Consider the following 23,158-nt stretch of genomic DNA (forward strand, 5'->3'; position numbering starts at 1 on the left):
GCATACTGACTAAAGTTGGCGGCTCAGAGGTAAAGAACTCGTCTGCCAATGTAAGAGACGTGGGTTTGACCCCTGGGTAAGAAGATCCCCTAGAGAAGGCAATGGCAACTCAATCCAGTATTCTTGCCTGGAAAATCCCCTGGACAGAGGAACCTGGTGAGCAGTCCATGGAGTCACACGTCAGACACGAATTTGTGACTAAGCAGGCACACACGGATTAACGTTATCCCCACAAAACAACTCTTTATTTTAATATCCACATTTCATAGACCCTAGATTTCTCTTAATACAGAATTTGTTGGATGATGTTTATAAATGAAAAATGTAGATATATGTACTTCCCAATGTGGTAGTACCAATATAAATTCAAATCAGTAAAGTGTAAGAGATCTCATTTATCTATATCTCCAACACTTGGTATTACCTATTTATTAGTTTTTGCCATTAAAATGGGTATGAAATATTATATTACTATGATCTTGACTTGCAGTTCTCAAGTCATGAGTGAAGCTGAGCATCTCTAAAAATACAGCTTATTAGGTTATGTACTTCCTCTTCCATGAAGTGCTTTTCAATTATTTTTCCCAATTTTTGTCTTTCTAATTATTTCATGACAGTTGTTTATAGGTTCTTGGTATTACTACTGTGTTCATTAAAAGTAATTGAAATATCTTCTCCCAGCTCAGTTTTCAAAAATTTTTAATTTAAAAACACTATAAAGTGTTTTGATAAACACAAGTTCATAAAGAATCTGCCTGCCAAAAAAAAAAAAAGAATCTGCCTGCCAGTGCAAAAGATATGAGTTCAATCCTAGATCTGGAAGATCCCTGGAGAAGGAAATGGCAACCCTCTCCTGTATTCTTGCCTGGGAGATCCCATGGATAAAAGAGCCTGGCAGAGATGCCCATCAGCAGACGAATGGATAAGGAAGCTGTGGTACATATACACCATGGAATATTACTCAGCCATTAAAAAGAATTCATTTGAATCAGTTCTATTGAGATGGATGAAACTGGAGCCCATTATACAGAGTGAAGTAAGCCAGAAAGATAAAAACCAATACGGTATACTAATGCATATATATGGAATTTAGAAAGATGGTAACAATAACCCAGACTTTTGGACTCTGTGGGAGAAGGCGAGGGTGGGATGTTTTGAGACAACAGTATCGAAACATGTATATTATCAAGGGTGAAACAGATCACCAGCCCAGGTGGGATGCATGAGACAAGTGTCTGGGCCTGGTGCACTGGGAAGACCCAGAGGAATGGGGTGGGGAGGGAGGCGGTAGGGGGGATCGGGATGGGAAATACATGTAAATCCATGGCTGATTCATGTCAATGTATGGCAAAAACCACTACAATATTGTAAAGTAATTAGCCTCCAACTAATAAAAATAAATGGAAAAAAAAAAAGAGCCTGGCAGGCTACAATCCACAGGGTTGCAAAAGAGCCAGACACAATTTAGCAACTAAACAACAACAAAGTCTTTTAACAGACAAAATAGTACAATATCTGGAACAAAGAATGTTGAAAAGAGGTATGAAGAAAAAGAGAAGAAAAGAATGAATAACAAACTAAACAGAAAATAATAATAATAAAGGAAAGCTCATCCTAAGATTAGTGGAAAAGAGGTTAATAGAAGAGGAAGAACTGAAGAGAGAAAGGCATTGGAATATCCCCATGACCTGATATGATAAGGATTATCGTAAGTTACAAAAGGAAATTATATTTTTACAATGGGTCTAAATTTTAAAGATGTTAGTGAATAAGGTTACACTCATAGGTAAATCTTCTTCATCTCACATATTGATTTCCTTTTAGAATCACAGAAAACATCGTTCCAGCCCCATCCTCTCTCATCCCAGAAAACAATTGAAGCACATTCCTCTGCAGAAAAGTTGGGTTCATTTTGGTGCCAAAATCTAAGGAGAAACAAGGGGTAAAAACACTTCAGTGAATTCTGAGTGATTGATTAGAAAGTACATAGGATTAGGTTGAAAAAATTAGGGTTCAGGATGAAAGAACACCCCAATGATGACTCCTTTTTTTCATATAGCCATCCTCAAAAACATCATATGCAGGTGACTTCCCTGATGGTTCAGTGGTTAAAGTTTTGCCTCCCAATGTAGAGGGCACAGGTTCTATCCCTGGTCAGGGAGCTAAGATCCCATATGCCTTGAGACCAAAAATCCAAAGCATAAGCAGTATTGTAACAAATTCAATAAAGACTTTAAAAATGGTCCACATCAAAAAAAAGTCTTAAAAATAAAACCACATGTGCAGACACATACTATCACTCTTGCTAATCTAAAATTCTCCTGGAAAATGAGTTTTTATGAAGCAAGGCAAGATTTAATGTTTTAATATCTGATCTTTACTTCCTCTCCTATACAGAGCATTTATCCTGACCTCTCTCACTTATGCACTCTTATCATATTCCTAAATCTCTCTGCTCTCATGGAGCTACACAAAGTGAGTATCAGAATGCTTGAGTCTGGGATACAATCTGTGGTAGGGTGGGATGGAAGGGACAGGACATTATTTTTTAAATTAAAAGACCTGGTACTGGGACTTCCCTGGTGGTCTAGTGGTTAAGAATCCACCTGTCAATGCAGAGGACACAGGTTCATTCCCTGGTCTGGGACGATCCCACATGCCTCGAAGCAACTAAGCCCCTGTGCCACAACTACTGAGCCGCACACTCTGGAGCCTGCACTCGGGAACAAGAGAAGCCACCTCAATGAGAAGCCCACAAACCGCAATGAAGAGTAGCCTCCCGTTTGCCACAACCAGAGAAAGCCCGCACACAGCAACAGAGACCCGGCATGGCCAAAAATACATAAATAAATGAATAAATACATAATTAAAAAAAAAAAAAAAGACCTGGTACTGCTGCTGACTCATTTGACTTTAAGGAATTAATTAAATTCTTCATCTACAAAGATAGGAATAACCGTAAGTTCCCTAAATAGCTCACAAGGTTGTGTAATAATCAAATGTAATAATGTATAATTAAATTCAGGGTTTTCTAAAGCCACAAACAAATAGTATTATTATATAATTATCCTATTAGAATTTGAACATAATACTGCTTCAGACGTTTAAATCTTATTAATTGGAGAAATACTTAATTGAATTGTTTAGGAGTAGCAAAAGTAACAGTTAAGAGCATTATCTTTGGACTTAAATAAACATAGAGTTGAGACTACTTTCTCATCTTACTAATTTATTGAAGTTGGGTGATTTATTCTATTTCTTATCAGTAAAATGAGTTCTGAAAAAGAAGTTTTTATGAAATTTAAGTAAGATAATGCATGCACTTAGTAAGAACTTAATGATTATTAGACTCTTGATTTCATAATTATAGCCATTAGTATTAGCATTAATAGTTGCTGCTAACAAAATTTCTCTAACTTTTTTTGTGTAAACAGGGCACTAGGGTTCATTAATCTGAGTCTGCACTCACCTGACATTTTCCTTGTAAGGTGTCTGATCAATCCATTGCCAGTTGCCATTCCCTTGTGGGTCTGAGAGTCCCAGAAAATAAGAAAATGTTTTATTCAGCTGCTGGATAATGAAATCCTATGAGAAGAAAAAGAGTCATAGACTGAAATTTCCAGGTTGGATCAAGTAAGGGTTATCTTTAGCTCTGGAGAAAAGAAAATGCATGTATGAGGAAGTGTCATGACAGCACACTGGACAAGAGTAATGGCTAAAAACACCAACATTATCCCAGAAGGAAGAAAGCTCTGTTCTATGAATTCCCATCTCAGACAATTTATTCTTTTCTTCGCCAAGAGACAATTCTTTTTCAATGTGCAGATCAGTTTCTGTGCTTTTAAATGTTTAATAAATTTTACAAATGTGTCTGTCATCTTATTTATCATTGTTTATCAGTAAAATTACATTTGGGTCATCAAAATTCAAATTCGTTTTGTCTACTTTCCTAAGCAGTACTTCTCTAGGAAGTAGGTTTCAGTACTTGCAAAAGTTAAACATAAAGGAGTTCTAAATAAATTTTGACTGTAGTATGTGATTAATTTTTGAAATTATTATTAGTTTTGACAAAGAGGAGCCAAGATAGAGAGTAGAAAGACCCCGAGTTCCCTCCTTTCACAGCACACCAGGATTACAACTATTTATAGAGCAACTGGCAATGAGAATGACCTGCAAGCTAGTCGAAAGATCTACAACTTAACCACAAAGTGACTGGTAGATGAGTCAGAGACACAGAGGAGTCAAGATCCATATACCCAGATAGGTAACCCACAGATGAGATGATAATTAAAATTACAGAGATTATCTACAAGAAACAATAGACCATAGAGTAGTTAACTGGATAAAAAAACAAACTCTAGTGAGACTCACTTCAGTCTTAAAGGACACACACAGACTGAAAGTGAACAAATGGAAAAAGATATTCCACACAAATGAAGCCAAAACAGAGTATGGATAGCAAAAAATGAATTTGGACCCTTACCTTACACTGCATTAAAAAAAAAATTCAAAATGGAAGAAAGACCTAAATATAAGACCCATAACTATAAAAATTATGAAAGAAAACACAAGGGAAATGTTCTATGACACTGGATTTGGCGATTTTTTAGCTATGACACCAAAACCATAGGCAACAAAGAAAAAATAAACTAACTTAACTACATCAAACTCTAAAACTTCTGAGCATCAAAGGAAATAATCAACAGAGTGTAAAGGCAACCTGTGAAATGGGAGAAAATATTTGAAAATCATATATCTGATAAGGAATTGATATCTAGAATATATAAAACTCCTATAGCTCAACAAAAAAAAAACATAAATATCTCAATTTTTAGAATAGGGAGAGTACTTGAATACACATTTCTCCAAAGAAGGCATGCAAATGATCAACAAATATATGAAAAGATGTTTGATACTGTTAATCATTAAAGAAAAGGAAATCAAGTCACAATAAAATATAATTTCACACCCATTAGGATGGCCACTACTGGAATAAAGACAAAGAAAATAATGTGTTGTCAATAAAATGGAGAAATTGGAACCTTTGTGTACTCTTTGTGGGACTATAAAATAGTGTAGCCACTGTGTAAAACAATATAGTGGTTCCTTGAAAAATTCAAATTAGGATTACTATATGATCCATCAATCCCACTTCTGAATATATATGCAGAATAATTGAAAGCAAAATTTCAAAGATCATCTGTGGTTATTTGCAGCATCGTTTAGGACAGCCAGGTGATGGAGCATCCCAAACATCCATAAACATGTAAATGGATAAGTGATACATGTTTTATACATAGAGTGGAATATTATTCAGAATTACAAAGGAGGAAAATCCTGTCACATGCTACAAAATGGATAAATTTTGAAGATATTATACTAAGTGAAATAAGGCAGTCACAAAAATACAAAATACTATATGATGTCACTTGTATGAGATATCAATAAGTATTAATAGTCAAACTCATAAATACAGAAATTAAAAGGGTTGTTTCCAGGGACTGGAGGGAGGGGGAAATGGGTTGTCACTCTCCATTGGGTACAGAGTTCGGTTTGGCAAGATGAAAAAGTTGTTAGATCTTGTTATTGAATTGGTCAAAAAGTTCATTTGGGTTTTTCTGTAAGACGTTAGCTCCAATACTTTGGCCACCTGATGCGAAGAGCTGACTGTTCTAAGAAAGGACTCTGATGCTGGAAAAGATCGAAGGCTGGAGAAGGGGATGACAGAGGATGAGGTGGTTGGAAGGCACCACTGGCTCAATGGACATGAGCTTGAGCAAACTCCAGGAGATGGTGAAAGACAGGGAAGCCTGGCATGCTGCAGTCCATGGGGTCACAAAAAGTGAGACATGACTGAGCCACTAAACAACAATAAGACATTACAAATACAATAATGTGAATATAGTTAGCACTACTAAACTGTACACTTAAAAAGAGTTAAGGTGGTAAGTTTTGCTATTCTCTTTCCTCATTTTTTTTTTATTTTAATGAAAAATAAAGAAAACCAAAGTACCTGCTCTGCTTCTGTGTTGATCACCACCAAGTGAGCTCCCATCCCAACGCAGTTCTGCTCACTCTTAGCCCAGAAATTCTCTTTAGAAGAAATAAAGTAGCAGCTGGAACCGAACGGCTTCCAGGTACCTGGGCAACATGCCCAAATCTTTTCTGCGTTGCATGAAAGGAAAGGGTGAATCTAAGATGAGACTAATAAGCTTAAAGGGGCACGTTCTATACATATAAAATTCTGAGGATCTGTAGTCATTTTTCAAAGATAGGTTTCTTAATTCATGTATTTTCTTTCAGTTCCCTTTATTATATAATTTGACACCATAGAATTGCTTGTAAATAAACATTCTTCAACATTAAGCCCTCAATATTTACTAAGGTTTGCCTGCAAAATTTTTCTGGACTTTTTTTTGCCAAAAAAAGTCACTATCAATATTTTTTTCCTATTCTTCATATTCTTTATACATTAGAAGCACCAAATTCTTTCGGAGTTTCAAATGATCAACATAAGTGAGTCTGGAATTCAGTTCTGCTTAACAATCTTGGGCAAGCCACAGAGCCTCAAATTTTTAACATTTTAATAATGATAACTATTCTCAGGATGATTGTGGGAATTATAATTATTTATCATTAGAATTCTGTCTCTACATTGTATATGTCCTTGAGCAAATTCCATAACCTCCTTGCACCTCATTTTTTTTGCACCTCATTTTTTAATCCTTAAAATGGAAATAACAATACCAAACTCAAGGTGAGAGTTAATCTTGTAATATATACAAAGCACTTTAAAGAATGCTTAAGATGTAAAAATTGCTCATAAATATTACCTAGTACTAATTTTTACACAGTATCAAACACTTAAGAGTATTAACAAATAGTTGTCCCCTTTCTCCTTCAAAGCACGTTTGTCACTCTCCTTAGATTAAAATATCTGCAACTAACTGTAAAAATATCCACTGATGTCTTTTATATGTGTGTATATATATATGTGTGTATATATATATAATTTTAGCACATGTATATGTATATATAAATAATATAACTTTGTTGGGTTTTGAACTTTCATAAAGGTATTATATGTAGTCTTCTTGGGCTTAATTTCTCATTGCATAATGCTAAAATTCATTCATATTGTTATATGTAGTTCTATTCTATTTGTGTTTTTTTAATTATGGTCAAATTATCACATATTAAGTAATGAGAAAACATTTAAAGGCTTATTATTCATTTTATAATATTATAAAATGAGTAAAATAGACTAAGGAGTATCATTTTAATATTAGCCTCCTTTAGAACTCTACCTTAATTATATATTCTGATCACTATTAAAAATTGGCTTTTCATAAGACTTCTCAAAATGTGCCCTAACAGATTATTTTAATTTTAAAAGTCTAATTTGACTGACTGTTTTGATAGTAGGGATTGGCCTTGCCAATTAATTATACATTTCAAACATTTTTCACATGTTAAATACAAATCTCCAGTTCCAAGGTTGACAAAAATACTGAAAAATGTGATGAGTAGAAAAATTTGTCAAAAAGGCATATTGATTTTAATATATTTCATTTTCCTAACTGTTCTGAGAATAATGGACTCATTAAAATGGTTTGTAAGTATTGAAAAATAGATGTAATTAATAGTCATTTGGTAAGACTTCTTTTTTTTTTTTCATTTATTTTTGGTAAGACTTCTTAAACATTTTTGGTGTACTTTCCAGAAATTGAGAAAGCAAATGACTACTGGCTGAAAAATAGCAAGACTTTGCAAATTATTCCATTTATTAGTCTTAACATCCAACAGCATTGAAAAATAACCTAATCAAATTCTCAGCAGACCATCACAAATAATTTTTGGAACTAGAACACTATATGATTTCTGGCAAATAACTGAAAATTTTCAAAAAATTGACTGACATCCTGACAAAGCACATTCTATGCCTATCTACTTATTTAGGTAAGTAAGGCTCATCTAAAGTTTGTGTTGCTAAAGTGAAAAACAGGAATAGAACTGACGTTGAATTCTCTCTCATTCTAGTAATAATTAACCAAGTAGATACAGTCTGATTGCATTTTTCAAGTCCCATTCATCTAACTAAGAGATGGACTTCCAATAGGATTTTGCTTTATTAGTAGTAACTTATCAATATTTAAAGTACATTTGTGATGTTTTAACACGAGGAATTCATTACACTTAAAGCCCAGTGTTCCACAGAATATAAATATATTAATAAAACTGGAGCATAACTGCTAGAAGCAGTCAAAATGTTTGGACCTATACATGGATCACCATGCATGTGACAACTAAATATGCAGACTGATACCACAAACAATTGCCACTGGTGATGTGATATTTTAAAATAATAATGTTGAGCTTTTTTTTGTCCGACATTTTAGCGAGGCGGCAGTGGTCGCAGTTGCTCTCCGACCTTCGCTATGCTGCCCAAGGATGACAAGAAGAAAGATGCCGGAAAGTCGGCCAAGAAAGACAAAGATCCAGTGAACAAATCTGGGGACAAGGCCAAAAAGAAGAAGTGGTCCAAAGGCAAAGTTGAGGACAAGCTCAATAACCTAGTCTTGTTTAACAGAGCAACATATGACAAACTCTATAAAGAAGTTCCCAACTATAAGCTTATAACTCCAGCTGTCGTCTCTGAGAGGCTGAAGATTCGTGGTTCCCTGGCCAGAGCAGCCCTTCAGGAACTCCTTAGTAAAGGACTTATTAAACTGGTTTCAAAGCACAGAGCTCAAGTGATTTACACCAGAAACACCAAGGGTGGAGACGCCCCAGCTGCAGAAACACCAAGGGTGGAGATGCCCCAGCTGCTGGTGAAGATGCATGAACAGGTCCCACCAGCTGTACATTTTGAAAAATAAAACTTTATTAAATCAAAAAATAATAATAATAATAATGTTGAATAAACTTCTGAACAAAAGAAAAAATAAAAATATTAATGTATACTTATCTATATATTTTGGCAAATAGGGGAAATGTGATGTAAATATTAGTCCAAGGGGGAAAAAGAATCATGTAAAACATCTAATAATATATGTTATTTTTTTCCTTAATGTGGACCTTTTTAAAAGTTTTTACTGATTTTATTGCAATATTGCTCTTGTTTTATGTTTTTTGCTTCTGTTTTGTGTTTTGACTCCCAATCAGACCTGCACCACCTGCATTGGAAGATGGGGTCTTAACCACTGGACCACCAGGGAAGTCTTGGTTACTCTCTTTTTTTCAATGCATAATGAGAGTTGAGGTAATACTTTGTAATGCCATTAAGACGCTAGTAGATACATTTTTAAAAGACGTAGCAATGTTGTGAAGTAATTAGCCTCCAACTAATAAAAATAATTGAAAAATAAAATAAAAAAAATAAAATAAAAAAGACGTAGCAGGTTTTTTAAGTGTTAATACTAACAATGCTCCAGAAATTGAAGCCTTTGCTTCTATGTATGCTCAGTTGCTAAATTGTGTTCGACTTTGCGACACCAAGGACTGTAGCCCACTAGGCTCCTCTGTCCATGGGATTATCCAGCAAGAATACTGGAGTGGGTCACCATTTTTTGCTTCTATAACATGATGCAAAAATATAGACATCGAATTAAGTTATATGAGGGAGAACATAATCTCTGTTTTTAACATTTACAAATTTATTTCTTATTTAAAAAATCTTTTTGCTCAACATATTACAGACAGAAAACTGTAGAAAACTGATACATACATTAACAAATTATTGAAAGTTGAACATCCTTATAACTCCCACTTAGGTCAAGATATGGAATTTTACTAGCTACCCCAGATGGTGTATATGTGCCCCATCTTAATCACAAGACCCTTTCTACCCCTCTAGATATAATAACTGCTTTTCAAAATCCTTTTAGGGGCTTGGCAAGCAGAACATTTTAAATGTGACAGGTCGGGCTTCCCTGGTGGTCGAGTCATTAGGACTGCCTTGCAATGCAAAGGACACCAGTCTGATCCCTGGTCCAGGAAGATTGCACATGCCGAGGAGCCACTAAGTCTATGTGCCGCAACTACTGACCCTGTGTGCTGCAACTATTAATACTGAAGCCTGCACGCCAAGAGACTGCTCTGAACAGCAAAAGAAGCCACAGCAGTGAGGAACCCATGCACTGCAACTAGAGAAAGCCCGCATGCAGCAACGAAGACCCACCATAGTCGAAAAATAAAATAAATAAATCTTTTTAAAAAAAGAAAAGGAGAAACAGGATAGGCCTAGGCAGAGCACAGGTCCACTGAAAAAACTCTGACTTTACCCATGCCTCTGAATATCTCAACACCAGGACTGTGTGGGGGGAAAAAATGGGAAAGATACAATGTGGGTTTCAATTAGGATTTAACTTCAATCAAATGGGAATTTTGTGTTTGAACTTTCATTTTTCCTTTTCATTGTCATGATAATTTGAAAAGTTATGTTTTCCTCCCCAGAAGGGCCAGCTCTACAGATGTTTGACAAAAAAAAAAAAAAAAACCTCCAATGTGACAACAAAACCATAGGTCAGGGAGAGTAAGGAAAATTATTCCTCAACACCCCAAGCACTACATTCTTGCCAAATACCAAAAAAATGGGGGAATTTTCAACATCTCATAGAAGCACAAACAAACCTCTGCCCTCTCGTTACTGTTCATAAGTTTCTTCATAAAAGCAGAGGAGGAAATATTTAGTTCCTGAAATAGCAGGAGTCTAGTGTCTACTTGGGTTTCATTACTTGGAAGGAGTCAAGTCATAATGACCACTGCAAACATACACTTTGCCTTTCTTGGGCTTTTGTGAGTCAGACCAGTGTTGATTCTGAATTGAACTCAACCAATTCTCTCTGTGGCTCAGATGGTAAAGATTTTCAGCTGGTAAAGAATCCGCCTGCAATGTGATTGGGAGACCTGGGTTTGATCCCTGGGTTGGGGATCCCCTGGAGAAAGGAATGGCTACCCACTCCAGTATTCTTGCCTGGAGAATCCCATGGACAGAGAAGCCTGGTGGGCTACAGTACACAACTGAGCAATTAACACTTTCACTTTACTTTCGATTCTCCATATGCTAAGTTACGAGGGTTATTGTTTAGAGTAGGGGCAGTCTCATTGAGACAGGAAGACAGCAATACAGCCATTTTGAAAGGACTGGGGAACAGCCTTGCACAAACCAGCCCTTGGAAGCTAAATAGGAGCTTGAGTCCCAGAGACACGGGTGAAAAAAAGCAGCAAAACAAAAACACACTTGCAGGAATAAACGATTGACTTTATCTCTGCTACACTAACGAGTATACCTAGTTGTCGCAAGAAGCTCAACTAAATATTTTAACCTTATCTGTTTCTGTCCTTTCTTGCAGAAAATCTTCCTGTATTCCCTTTCCCTCACACAAGCTCTCTCTCTTCCTGACAGCCACCATGGACCCATCTGCCACTGATTTTAAAAGCCTGATGGACTTTCCTGGTGAGCCAGTGGTTAAGAATTCTCCTTCCAATGCAGGGGACTTGGGTTTAACCCCTCATTAGGAAACTAAGATCCCATATGTGCAGTGCTTAGCCACTCAGTCGTGTCTAACTCTCGAGACCCCATGGACTGTAGACCCCACACTCCTCTGTCCTTGGGATTTTTCAGGCAAGAATATTCGAGTGGGTTGCCATTTCCTCCTCCAGGGGATCTTCCCCACTCAGTGATCGAACCCGTGTCTCCAGTGTCTCCTGCATTACAGGCAGATTCTTGGTAACTATGTGCTGTTGAAACCACAGAGCCTGTACTGTTTAGAGCCTGTGTGCCTCAATGAATACTCAGCACAGCCAAAATGCTAAAATATTTTTTTAATGTTTGACAACTGTTGGAAATTATCAGTGATCATGGGACAAACCCTCCTTACTGTTATAAAAGCAACTCACCCCCTACTACTTGGGGAGCTGGCATTTTTCTCCTTGCCTTCTCTCTTGTGTACAAGCTGTCTACTTTAACAAAAAGCTTTGCCTGCCTAAGACTCTTGTGGAATCAATATTCATTTCTATGGTATCACTGTCCAAGGATCTGGAAAGAATGTGGTAACGCCATCATGAGCCATGTTCCGACCTCCAAGTTGACCGTAATAAAACTGATTCTTGGAATGGATATGGGCATTATTTTTATTCATCTATTTTTGGCTGTACTGGGTCTTTTTTGCTGTGTGTGGGCTTTTCTCTAGTTGTGACGAGAGGAGCCTACTCTCTAGTTGCAGTGCATATGCTTCTCATTGCGGTGGCTTCTCTTGTTGCCAAGCACAGGCTCTAGGGCACACAGGCTTCAGTAGTTGCCACTCCTGGGCTCTGGAGCACAGGCTCAATAGTTGTAGTGCAGGAGCTTAGTTGCTTCACAGCATGTGAGATCTTCCCAGATCAGGAATCAAACCCACATCTACTGCTTGGCAGGTGGACTTTTTACCACTGAGCCAGCAGGGGAACCTTGATATGGGCATTATTAATTGGGCATTTTAGATATCAAAAAGATTTTATCCATTTGGTAGAGGGTGACGGTAATGTGAAACAAGAACCGTTAAGAATAATTTCTAGGGTGGGCTTCAGCAAATTACGAGGGTGTGTTGGTAGCACGTATTGAGGTCAACAAGGCTGGAGGGGGCATTTTTTGAAGGCAAGTCTAGAACCTGATATGAACAATGAAGTTTAGAGATACATTAAATATATTCATGCAGCAACTTTGCATGCTGTACTGTGCCTAGTCTCTCAGTCATGGCCAACTCTTTGCAACCCCATGGACTGTAGCCCACCAGAAGCCTCTGTTCATGGGGATTCTCCAGGCAAGAATACTGGAGTGGGTTGCCATGCTCTCTTCCAGGGGATCTTTCCCAACCCAGGGATCGAACCCAGGTCTCCCACATTTCACCAGATTCTTTACCATCTGAGCAACCAGGGAAGCCCGCAGCAACTTTATCTTTTTTTAATAGAATAAACCAATATTGAATTCAACCCTGACCTGTCTCTGAGAAAAGGGGAAGTCTAGTTAAACATTGCAACACCTTACCTGTCACCCTTGTCCCTTCACTGAAGCAGGTTAGACTTGAATGGTGTGTGTGCAGTTCAGACAGTCTTTTGCCAGTGTTGCCATATGTAAAATAATAAGTCACTGTAAAAGGAGAAGAAGGATTAGTATCCTTCCATTCTTTAACTTTTGAGCCTTATGCTCTAAATCTGTGCCGCACTGGCGTACCTGCAACTGCCACCACTCTCTTCTTTCTAAGCCAGCGCAATAAAGACTATGCTGATTGTGTACGGAATCTAGGGAAAATGTACTGATGAACCTATTTGCAGGGCAGGAATAGAGACCTGGACATAGAGAACGACTTGTGGACACAGGGTGAGAAGGGGAGGGTGGGAAGAATTGAGAGAGTAGCATTGACTTATCTACACTACCTTGTGTAAAATGGATAGTGAGAAGCTGCCCTGGAGCACAGGGAGCCCAGCTGGGTGCTCTGTGATGACCTAGAGCGATGGGATGGGGGCGTGGAAGAGAAGCACAAGAGGGAGAGGATATATGTAGATGTATGGCTGATTCACACTGTTGCACATCAGAAACTAATGCAATTATGTGTTGTGTGTTAGTCACTCAGTCGTGTCTGACTCTGCGACCTCATGGACTGTACCCCACCAGGCTCCTCTGTCCATGGAGTTCTCCAGGTGAGAATACTGGAGTGGGTTGCCATTTATACCAATTTTTTTTAATTGTTTACTACTTGCTTGTATGCATTGTCATGTTTGTGTTTATGCCGACACATTTATTTTTTACTCTTTCCCCCCTTAAAATTTAAGCTCTATGTTCTAGGGCAGAGATTCTGTTTTCTTTTTTTTTTTTTTTTCATTAATTTTTATAAGAGTGTGGTTGCTTTACAATATTGTATTAGTTTCTACTGCCCAGCAAAGTGAACGAGCCATACATCTACACACATCCTCTCCCTTTTGGACTTACTTCCCGTTCAAGTCACCCCAAGCATTAAACAGGGTTCCCTGTGCTATTATACAGTATGTTCTCATTCATTGAGATTCTGTTTTCTATACCAGTTAATCACCTAGAGCTGTGATGATCATAATAATCAATAGACACTGTTCATTCACTGGCTATCTGCTTCTCTTTAAAATTTTTTTAACTTTTTGTTTTGTATTGGTGCATAGCCGATTAACAATGTTGTGATAGTTTCATGTGGACAGTAAAGGGACTCAGCCATACATATACATGTATCCATTCCCCCCCAAACTCCCCTCCCATCAAGGTTGCCACATAACATTGAGCAATACAGTAGGTTCCTTGTTGGTTATTCATTCTAAATATAGCAGTATGAACATGTCCATCCATAACTCCCTAAATATCTCTTTCCTCCGTACTTTCCCCACCCCTTGACCCAGCAACTATAAATTCATTCTCTAAGTCTGTGAGTCTTTTTCTGTTTTGCAAGTAAGTTCATTTGTATCCATTTTTTTTAAGATCCCACATATAAGGGATGTCATATGATATTTCTCCTTTTCTGTCTGATTTGCTTCACTCAGTATGACAATATTTAGGTCTATCCATGTTCCTGCAAGTGGCATTATTTCATTTTTGATGGTTAAGTAATATTCCATTGTATACATGTACATCTTTTTTATCCATTCACCTGTTGATGAACATCTAGGTTGTTCCATGTCTTAGCTATTGTAAACAATGCTGCAATGAACATTTGGGTACATATATCCTTTGAATCATGTTTTGCTCCAGATATATGCCCAGGAGTGGGGTTGCAGGGCCTTATGGTAGCTCTCCTTAATATTAATAATCCTGAAGTGAGTTTGCAGTTTATTCCAGTATTTTTAAAAATTTCTGACTGCTGGTAGCTACACTTAAACGTAGAGGATGAATAACAACCAAGGGGAGCCTTTAAACCTTTAGAGACATTTTAAATGTCTCAAATGAATATAAACTTTTATGTTCAGGGTGTGCACATTGAGTAAGACCTGTTCTCGCTCAGGTCCTGACTTGATTCTTCACTCATATCCTTCTCGTCCTTCTGTTATTGAAACCCTGGACTGTCAAACATTATTACCTCTCTTTTAGCCTGTCTCGGAGTTCTGAATACCTGCTTCCTTTTGATTACTGAAATAGCTACCCTTAAACCCCTTTCTCTCTTCCACTTGACTCTGTAAAATAAAGCAAATTCTAATCCTGGTGATAATTCTTTGTGCTTTAATGAAGACTATAAGATTGATTTACATGTCAGAAGGAGCTTCAAATATGGCCAATTTGACATAGGAAGCCAGTTTCACCCCCTCAGATTATTCAATAACTATTTTTAACCACCTTGTATGAATAGAGAACTAAATTGTGGGTTAGAGAGCAAAAAGGCCTTTGAGACTTCTCACAAAATGAACCTGAACTATTTAACTGGAGGCAAAGGGAACAGGAAAGAAATAATTTATTCTCTTCTAGTTCCAATATTCCACTTGAAAACCTTTTCCTTTCCTAGTGGGAAAGACTCCCACATGAAAACCAAATATCCTAATCTAAAGTATTATGATCATAAAGGCAGTTATGGCCGTCCTCTCACTAAAGGGCTTTATGACATGCGATCACCATGAACCCAGGAGTGAAGATGGAATCCTCGAGGATGGCAACAAGAAACATACAATCTAGGTGAGGTCATGATTGGGTAAATGCTAGTAAAACCAGGCAAAATAAATCTGGAAAAAGAACCAGTTATCAAAACATGGAGGAAGCAGAGAAAAGGGAGGAGGAGGGGAGAGAAAAATGAAGAAAATGCATGGCATTCCAAGTAAGAGCTAACATATTAACGGGTGAAAGAGAACATATTCTAGGGAAGGGGTCCCCAACCTCTGGGATCTAATGCCTGATGATCTGAGGTGGAGCTGATGTAGTAATAATAACAGAAAGAAGGTACACAGTAAGTGTACTATGCTTGAATCATCCTGAAACCATTCCCCACCCTAACCCCTAGTTTGTGGGGAAGTTGTCTTCCACAGAGTGGGTGCCTGGTGCCAAAAAGGTTGAGGATCACTGCCTAGAGGGTCTACACAGAACTTGATGGGGAAGGGATCAAGGGACATAGCCCCTCAGTGATAAACTTACCCACACAGCTCACAGTGAAACATGCACTGAGGAGGACTAAGCAAAGTACCACGATACACCAGAGCCTCGCATGGAAGCAGGATTCTGCTTTCCCTGTCAAGTCAGCAAGACAGATGTAGTTACCAGGGGTTCCAGGAAGCAAGAGACCCTAAGAAGCTTAGAGCAATGAAGACACCAGATGAAGAATCTCAGAGTAATTAAGACTTAAATTAGAAGAGAACTTAGGGGATTTCCCTGGTGATTCAGTGGTTAAGAATCTGCCTTGCAATGGAGGAGACACAGGTTCCAACCCTGGTCGCAGAGATAAGATCCCACATGCTGTGGGGCAACTGAACCCACATGCCTCAACTAAGACCTAACACAGCCAAGTAAGTAAATAAGTATCTTTTTAAAAATAGAGAGCTTAGAAACGCCCTCAAGATTAAATAACCAGGTAGTGGCTCTCGAAAGTGGAGCTAGTGGTAAAGAATTCGCCTGCCAATTCAGGAGATATAAGAGATATGGGTTCGATCCGTGGGTCATAAAGATCCCCTGGAGAAGGAAATGGCAACCCACTTGAGTATTCTTGCCTGGAAAACTCCATGGACAGAGGAGTCTGGTGGGTTACAGTCCATGGGGTCACAAAGAGTTGGGCATGACTGAAGTGACTTAGCAGCAGCTCTCAGGCCTTAAACAATCCAGGCAAAACTCATTCTCAGCCAAAGGTAATTTCCATTTCCTTCTTCTTTCTTCTTAATATTATAATCTTCTGTTGATTTCCCCATCTTCCTAAAAATATCATTTCTGTCTCTTACTTCTCATAAACCTCTGTGGTGTATGGTTTCTTACACTTTCAGGTGAGTCTGGCCTCTGAGGAATTATTCTCTCTTTCAGTCTCCCATGACTCCACAATGTGGTCCAATCTCTTTCCCATCCATTTGTCTGTTGTCTACCTCTTCTCTTCAGATGACTCATCATTTCATCACACATTTGTATCTTCCTTTCTTGAATGGAGAAAAGGAATACTTACCTTCCCGCACCATTCTCTGGGCTCCCTGTGTTCAGGAGGTCCAAAAGCCTCTTTCTCTCTCTCTATCTGAAGATGTTACCCAGAGCTCTGGCTTCATTCAAAGAAGTCAGAGCTCAGAGATGAACTGCTGAATACTCTGATGTGACTAAGAGACATCCAATATAAAGGGCACCTTGAAAGAAGAAGTTGCGGTTTGGACTATAGATTCCAGTGATTTTTAAATAGTGGGTAAAATGAAAGAGAAACTGAGAAACCTAGCCTAAACTGTTCATGAGAACTTCAACAAGAATACTCACATCCTTTGTTCACTTTCTGACAGAAAGTCTGTCTCTCTCTCTGATTCCCACTCAGAACAGAATAGGAATCTTTAAAAAAAAAAAAATTTTTAAGATGTAATTAATTCAGTGGTCCTTAGCCAATTGGGGTGAGGGGTGGGGCTTTCCTGGTAGCCAAGTGGTAAAGAATCTGCCTGCTAATGCAGAAGACTTGGGTATAATCCCTGGGTAAGGCAGATCCCTTGAAACGGAAATGGCAACCCACTCCAGTATTCTTGCCTGGAAACATGGGAAGAGGAGCCTGGCAGGCTATAGTTCATGGGGTCACAAAAGAGTCTGACATCATTTAGCAACTAAACAACAAGCCAATTTTTACATTGAGTTTTATGTAAGACTTAACCCACGTGTTTAATAGTGTTCTAGGAAGTGAGCAAAAGTCTGATTGAATAGATATGACTTAGATAATGAGGGTTAATATAATAAATTACATAAAGAACCATGGACATTGTTTAGGAATATAATTGCAAAGTGGAAGAGACTGGAATCTATCTGTAAAAGTGATAAAACATTCTTATTACATCTTATTACATGAAGACCAAGACTGAAGAACATTTATTAATATATTACAATCTCCTTGATTAAGTAAGGAGGAACTTGAAGTGGTATAACATCAAGGGTGAGCTTTATTAATTTCTTGTTATTACTCAAGGGCTTAAGGATCCTTCCTTACATACAGTTTCCAGAATGTAGACTTTTCTGTTAATATTATGTACATCTCCACTATCTCAGTTGAGCAGCCACAAATACAAAAAACCAGAAATCAAAACTACCATAGATGTATGAATATTGAACTCAGCAGGATTTGTTTGTTTTTCTGGTTGTGCCATGCAGCATGTGGGATCTTTACTCCCCGACCAGGAATCAAAGCTGTACCTCCTACACTGGGAGCTCAGAGTTTTAACCACTGGACCACCAGGGAAGTTCCAACTCAGTAGGACTTTTTAAGTGATAGGATGCTGCTACTGCTACTGCTGCTAAGTCACTTCAGTCATGTCTGACTCTGTGCGACCCCATAAATGGCAGCCCACCAGCCACCCCCACCCCCCGCCAGTCCCTGGGATAGTTATCAATAATAATGAAAATAGACATTGAGACTAGGATTAAAAACCCACAAAAGTCTCCCCCCATATTGGTTTGGGATGTAACAAGTCATAATAGGAGAAGAAGAAGTGATTATAAAACATCACCATCTGTTTCCAGTTCCCCTCAGAGATGAAGAAACATAAACCCAAGGATGAAGTCACTTCATGGTCCAGAAAAAGAATATTCTCCTCAAACGTGGAGAAAAGGGAACTCTGTACACGGTTGGTGGAAATGTAAATTGGTATAGCCACTGTGGAAAACAGTATGGAGATTCTCTAAAAAACTAAGAATAGAACCATATGATCCAGTAATTCCACTCCTGGGTATATTTCCAGCAAAAATAAAAACTCTAAAAGATGCACTGTCAGTCAACATGAGATCTGATTGACATTCATAGAATACTTTATCCAAAATGACAAAATACATATTTGTCCCCAACCCACATAGAATACTACCAAGATAGGCCACATTCTGACCCATAAAATACATCTGAACAAATTTAAAATAGTAGGAATTATACAATGTCTGCTCTCAGCCCACAGTGGTATTAAACTAAAAGTCAGTAATAGAAGAACAGCTGGAAAATCCCAAAGTACTTGCAGATTAAACAACACACCTCTAAAAGACACAAGAGTCAAAGAAGAATTTTTTTTTTCTAGCCATGCCACAGGGCTTGCAAGGTTTTAATTCCCCCACCAAGGATCAAACTGGGCCTACAGCAGTGAAAGAGCTGAGTCCTAACCACTGAATCACCAGGAAATTCCCCCCCATTTTTAAATTCTTAATTAAATGAAATGAAATGTATCAAAATTTATGGGCTACAGCAAAGGAAGTGATTATAGGAAAATTTTATACCACTGAAGCCCTATATCAGAAAAGACAAAAGAAAAAGAAAAGAGAAGTCCGACTCTGCGACCACATGGACTGTAGCCTACACAGGCTCCTCTGTCCATGGGTTTTCCAGGCAAGATTACTGGAATGAGTTGCCATTTCCTTCTCCAGGGGATCTTCCCGGTCCAAGGATCGAACCCAGGTCTCCTGCATTGCAGGCAGACGCTTTACCACCTGAGCTACCAGGGAAGCCACTTCAAAAAGACAAAAGACCTAACTAAAATCAGTAATTTAAGCTTCCACGTTAGACAACTATAAAAACAGAGAAAATTAAATCCAAAGCAAGTAGAAGAAAAATAAATAATAAAAGTGAGAGTAGAAATCAATGAAATTGAAAACTGAAAAACAATAAAGACAATGAAACCAAAAGTTCGTTCTTTAAAATTATCAACAATTATTTTAAAAAATCAACAAAATTGACAGTCCCCTAGCCAAGTTAATGAAGAAAAGAATAAGATATAAATTACCAAAATTAGAAGTGAAAAAGAAGTTATAGAAGAACTTATCTTGAATGACCCACACAGACATTAGAAGAATAACTAAGGAATATTACAGAAAAAGCCCACATAACTACATGCATTACAGAATGCGGATCACTTCTATTCATTGTTATAACACTGTTCTCAAAGCAGCTTACAATTAGCATTCTTTTTTTTTAAAAGATGTATTTTATTGAAGTATTTTTTTTAATAGATGTATTTTACTGAAGTATTGTTGACTTACAATATTTCAGGTGCACAGCAAGGTGATTCAGTTATACAAATACACATATGTTATTTTTGAAATTATATTCCATCATAGGTTATTATAAAATACTGGCTGTAGTTCCCTATGCTCTATGGTAAACCTTTTGTTACTTGTTGCATATCTATTTTTCAATCAGAAATCTATCATTCTATTTATAGTAAGTCCAACAAGTGGAATAAAAATGTTATAATTTTTTTAGTTAGGCAAAAATTCATGTTTTCCAAGATGTATATATTATGCATTTGTATATATATATGTATACAAAAGCTTTTCTACTACACTTGATAAAGGCTGAAGACAGAACATCAAGAAAAAAAAAGAGAGAGAGAAATTAAGGAACATAAACTAAATGAAATGGGAGCACTGAATATGAAATACAAAAAGTGAAACAAACTAGATAAAAGTAAAAGATCATCATATAGTCCAGTTGTTTTAAAAAATGACTGCTCATTAGAAACATATCTGGAGCTCTGGAGAAAACAATATCTGAACACTTGTATTTTTCAAAAAATTTCAACATAATTATCATATGCATCTGGATTTTAAAAAGTGATTACAGGTTTTTCTATTAAATCCTAGTTTTGGTGATATAGAGTTCTATTACTTTTCTGATGATCAGTCATGATACAATGATATAAAGTGAGTAATCACAGTAGTGAAAGATGTTTATCAGCTTTCACAATCAACAGCCAGACAAAAAAATAAAAGATAATTACAATTGCAAGCCATACTGGGAACATGATTAATTTAACAATATAAAACAATTACATAGAATTTGGGGGGGGGGGGTCAAGCAGAGTGATGCAGTAAGTAGAAATGCATACATGCACATGTTTTCATCCACCCAGCCAGTCTATGTCTTGGTTGGTGCATTTAATCCATTTACATTTAAGGTAATTATCAATATGTATGATCCTATTACCATTTTCTTAATTGCTTTGGGTTTATTTTCTCTAGGTCTTTTCCTTCTCTTGTGTTCCCTGCCTAGAGAAGTTCCTTTAGCATTTGTTGTAGGGCTGGTTTGGTGCTGCTGAATTCTCTTAACCTTTGTTTGTGTGGAAAGCTTTTGATTTCTCCATCAAAACTGAAGAAAAGTCTTGTTGGGTACAGTATTCATGGTTATAGGTTCTTCCCATCCATAACTTTAAATATATGATGCCATTGCCTTCTGGCTTGTAGAGTTTCTGTTGAGAAATCATCTGGTAGCCTGATGGGATTTCCCTTATATATTATTTGTCATTTTTCCTGTGTTGCTTTTAATATTTTATCTCTGTCTTTAATTCAGTTTGATTACTATGTGTCTTGGTGTGTTACTCCTTGGGTTTATCCTTTCTGGGACGCTCTGTGCTTCCTGGACTTTGTCGACTCTTTCCTTTCCCATGCTCAGAAAGTTTTCAGCTATTACATCTTCAAATATTTTCTCAGCTCCTTTCTCTCTGTCTTCTCTCTCTGACCCCTATAATGCGAATGTTGGTGTGTTTGGTGTCATCCCAGAGGTCTCTTAGGCTGTCTTCATTTCTTTTAATTCTTTTTATATATTCTGTTCAATTAGCATTCTTATAAACATCTTTGTTAGATGTGCACTTTAACACTCCCCTGCATGTATTTCAGGAGAGTGATGTCTATTCACTGGTATAACAGTGGTCTGAACGCAACTTGCAAATTGCATTTTGTTGTTGTTGTTTTGTCACTAAGTCATGTCTGACTCTTTTGAGACCCCATGGACTGTAGCCCACCAGGCTCCTCTGTCCATGAAATTCTCCAGGCAAGAATATTGGAGCAGGTTGCCATTCCCTTCTACAGGGGATCTTCCTGACCCAGGGATCCAACCCGGATCGATCCGCCTTCAATGCAGGCAGATTCTTTACCATCTGCAAAATGAGATAGTCTCTTTGGAAGACAGTTTGGCAGTTTCTTACAAAGCCATGCATAATCTTAATATAAAATCCAGCAACTGTGCTCTTAGGTATTTACCTAAATGAGTTGAACGCATGTTCACACAAAAATCTGCATGTGAATGTTTTGTTATTGTTTTTTAGTTCCTGAGTCATATCCTACTCTTTTGGGATCCCACGGACTGTAGCCCTCCAGGTTCCTCTGTCCATGAAATTTCCCAGATAAGAATACTGGAGTGGGACAGAGTGAAGTAAGCCAGAAAGATAAAGAACATTACAGCATACTAACACATATATATGGAATTTAGAAAGATGGTAACAATAACCCTATATGCAAAACAGAAAAAGAGACACAGAAATACAGAACAGACTTTTGAACTCTGTGGGAGAATGTGAGGGTGGGATATTTCAAAAGAACAGCATGTATACTATCTATGGTGAAACAGATCACCAGCCCAGGTGGGATGCATGAGACAAGTGCTCGGGCCTGGTGCACTGGGAAGACCCAGAGGAATCGGGTGGAGAGGGAGGTGGGAGGGGGGATCGGGATGGGGAATACGTGTAAATCTATGGCTGATTCATATCAATGTATGACAAAACCCAAAAAATAAATAAATAAATAAAAGCAAGTAATGGGCTTCCAAAAAAAAAAAAAAAGAAAGCAACTGAATGCCCTCACAAAAAATAAAATAAAATAAAATAAACTGGGCTTAGCTGATTAAAAAAAAAAAAAGAATACTGGAGTGGGTTGCCATTTTCTTTGCCAGAGGATATTCCCAACCCAGGGATCAAATCCAAGTCTGTGTGAATGTTTACAGCAGCTTTATTCACAGTTGTCAAAAACTGGAAACAACCAAGATGCTCTTTGATAGCTAAGTAGATAAATTGTTAGATCCAAACATCCGTTGGATCATCAAAAAAGCAAGAGAGGTCCAGAAAAACACCTACTTCTGCTTTATTGACTATGCCAAAGCCTTTGACTGTGTGGATCACAACAAACTGTGGAAAATTCTTTAAGAGATGAGAATACCAGGCCACCTTACCTGCACCTGAGAAATATGTATGCAGGTCAAGAAGCAAC

The 23,158-nt window shown here is 37.6% G+C and overlaps 2 protein-coding genes across 3 annotated transcripts; one reads left to right on the forward strand and one right to left on the reverse strand.

The window, feature by feature from the left end:
- Positions 1-1,370: 1,370 nt before the first annotated feature.
- Positions 1,371-17,289, reverse strand: CLEC6A (C-type lectin domain containing 6A). Of its 2 annotated transcripts, XM_043882409.1 has the most exons (6): positions 17,127-17,289; positions 16,118-16,210; positions 13,028-13,129; positions 6,014-6,165; positions 3,470-3,585; positions 1,371-1,925 (listed from the first exon to the last, which is right to left on the reverse strand). In XM_043882409.1, the coding sequence occupies exons 1-6, from the start codon at positions 17,137-17,139 to the stop codon at positions 1,781-1,783; spliced, it is 621 nt and encodes a 206-aa protein (XP_043738344.1). In that variant the 5' UTR covers positions 17,140-17,289; the 3' UTR covers positions 1,371-1,780. The 2 variants fall into 2 exon arrangements, with proteins under 2 accessions (XP_043738344.1, XP_043738345.1); XM_043882410.1 differs by lacking the exon at positions 16,118-16,210 and having other exon boundaries at positions 17,127-17,254.
- On the forward strand, positions 8,402-8,914 carry LOC122680744 (40S ribosomal protein S25-like). Its single transcript, XM_043882411.1, has 2 exons — positions 8,402-8,778; positions 8,811-8,914. The coding sequence occupies exons 1-2, from the start codon at positions 8,439-8,441 to the stop codon at positions 8,843-8,845; spliced, it is 375 nt and encodes a 124-aa protein (XP_043738346.1). The 5' UTR covers positions 8,402-8,438; the 3' UTR covers positions 8,846-8,914.
- Positions 17,290-23,158: the final 5,869 nt, after the last annotated feature.

The sequence above is a fragment of the Cervus elaphus genome, chromosome 22, assembly GCF_910594005.1.
Source record: "Cervus elaphus chromosome 22, mCerEla1.1, whole genome shotgun sequence".
NCBI classification, from domain to species: Eukaryota; Metazoa; Chordata; class Mammalia; order Artiodactyla; family Cervidae; genus Cervus; species Cervus elaphus.

What these genes read in the sequence shown, in the direction of transcription:
- CLEC6A (XM_043882409.1), bottom strand. An exon ending in TTTCACTGTGAGCTGTGTGG is followed by an intron (nt 13,130 to 16,117) that starts GTAAGTTTATCA and finishes CTCCTTTTACAG; the next exon opens with TGACTTATTATTTTACATAT. An exon ending in TCAACACAGAAGCAGAGCAG is followed by an intron (nt 3,586 to 6,013) that starts GTACTTTGGTTT and finishes TTCTTCTCATAG; the next exon opens with GATTTCATTATCCAGCAGCT.
- LOC122680744 (XM_043882411.1), top strand. Translation starts at nt 8,439, where the DNA reads ATGCTGCCCAAGGATGACAAGAAGAAAGATGCCGGAAAGTCGGCCAAG. An exon ending in TTACACCAGAAACACCAAGG is followed by an intron (nt 8,779 to 8,810) that starts GTGGAGACGCCC and finishes GAAACACCAAGG; the next exon opens with GTGGAGATGCCCCAGCTGCT.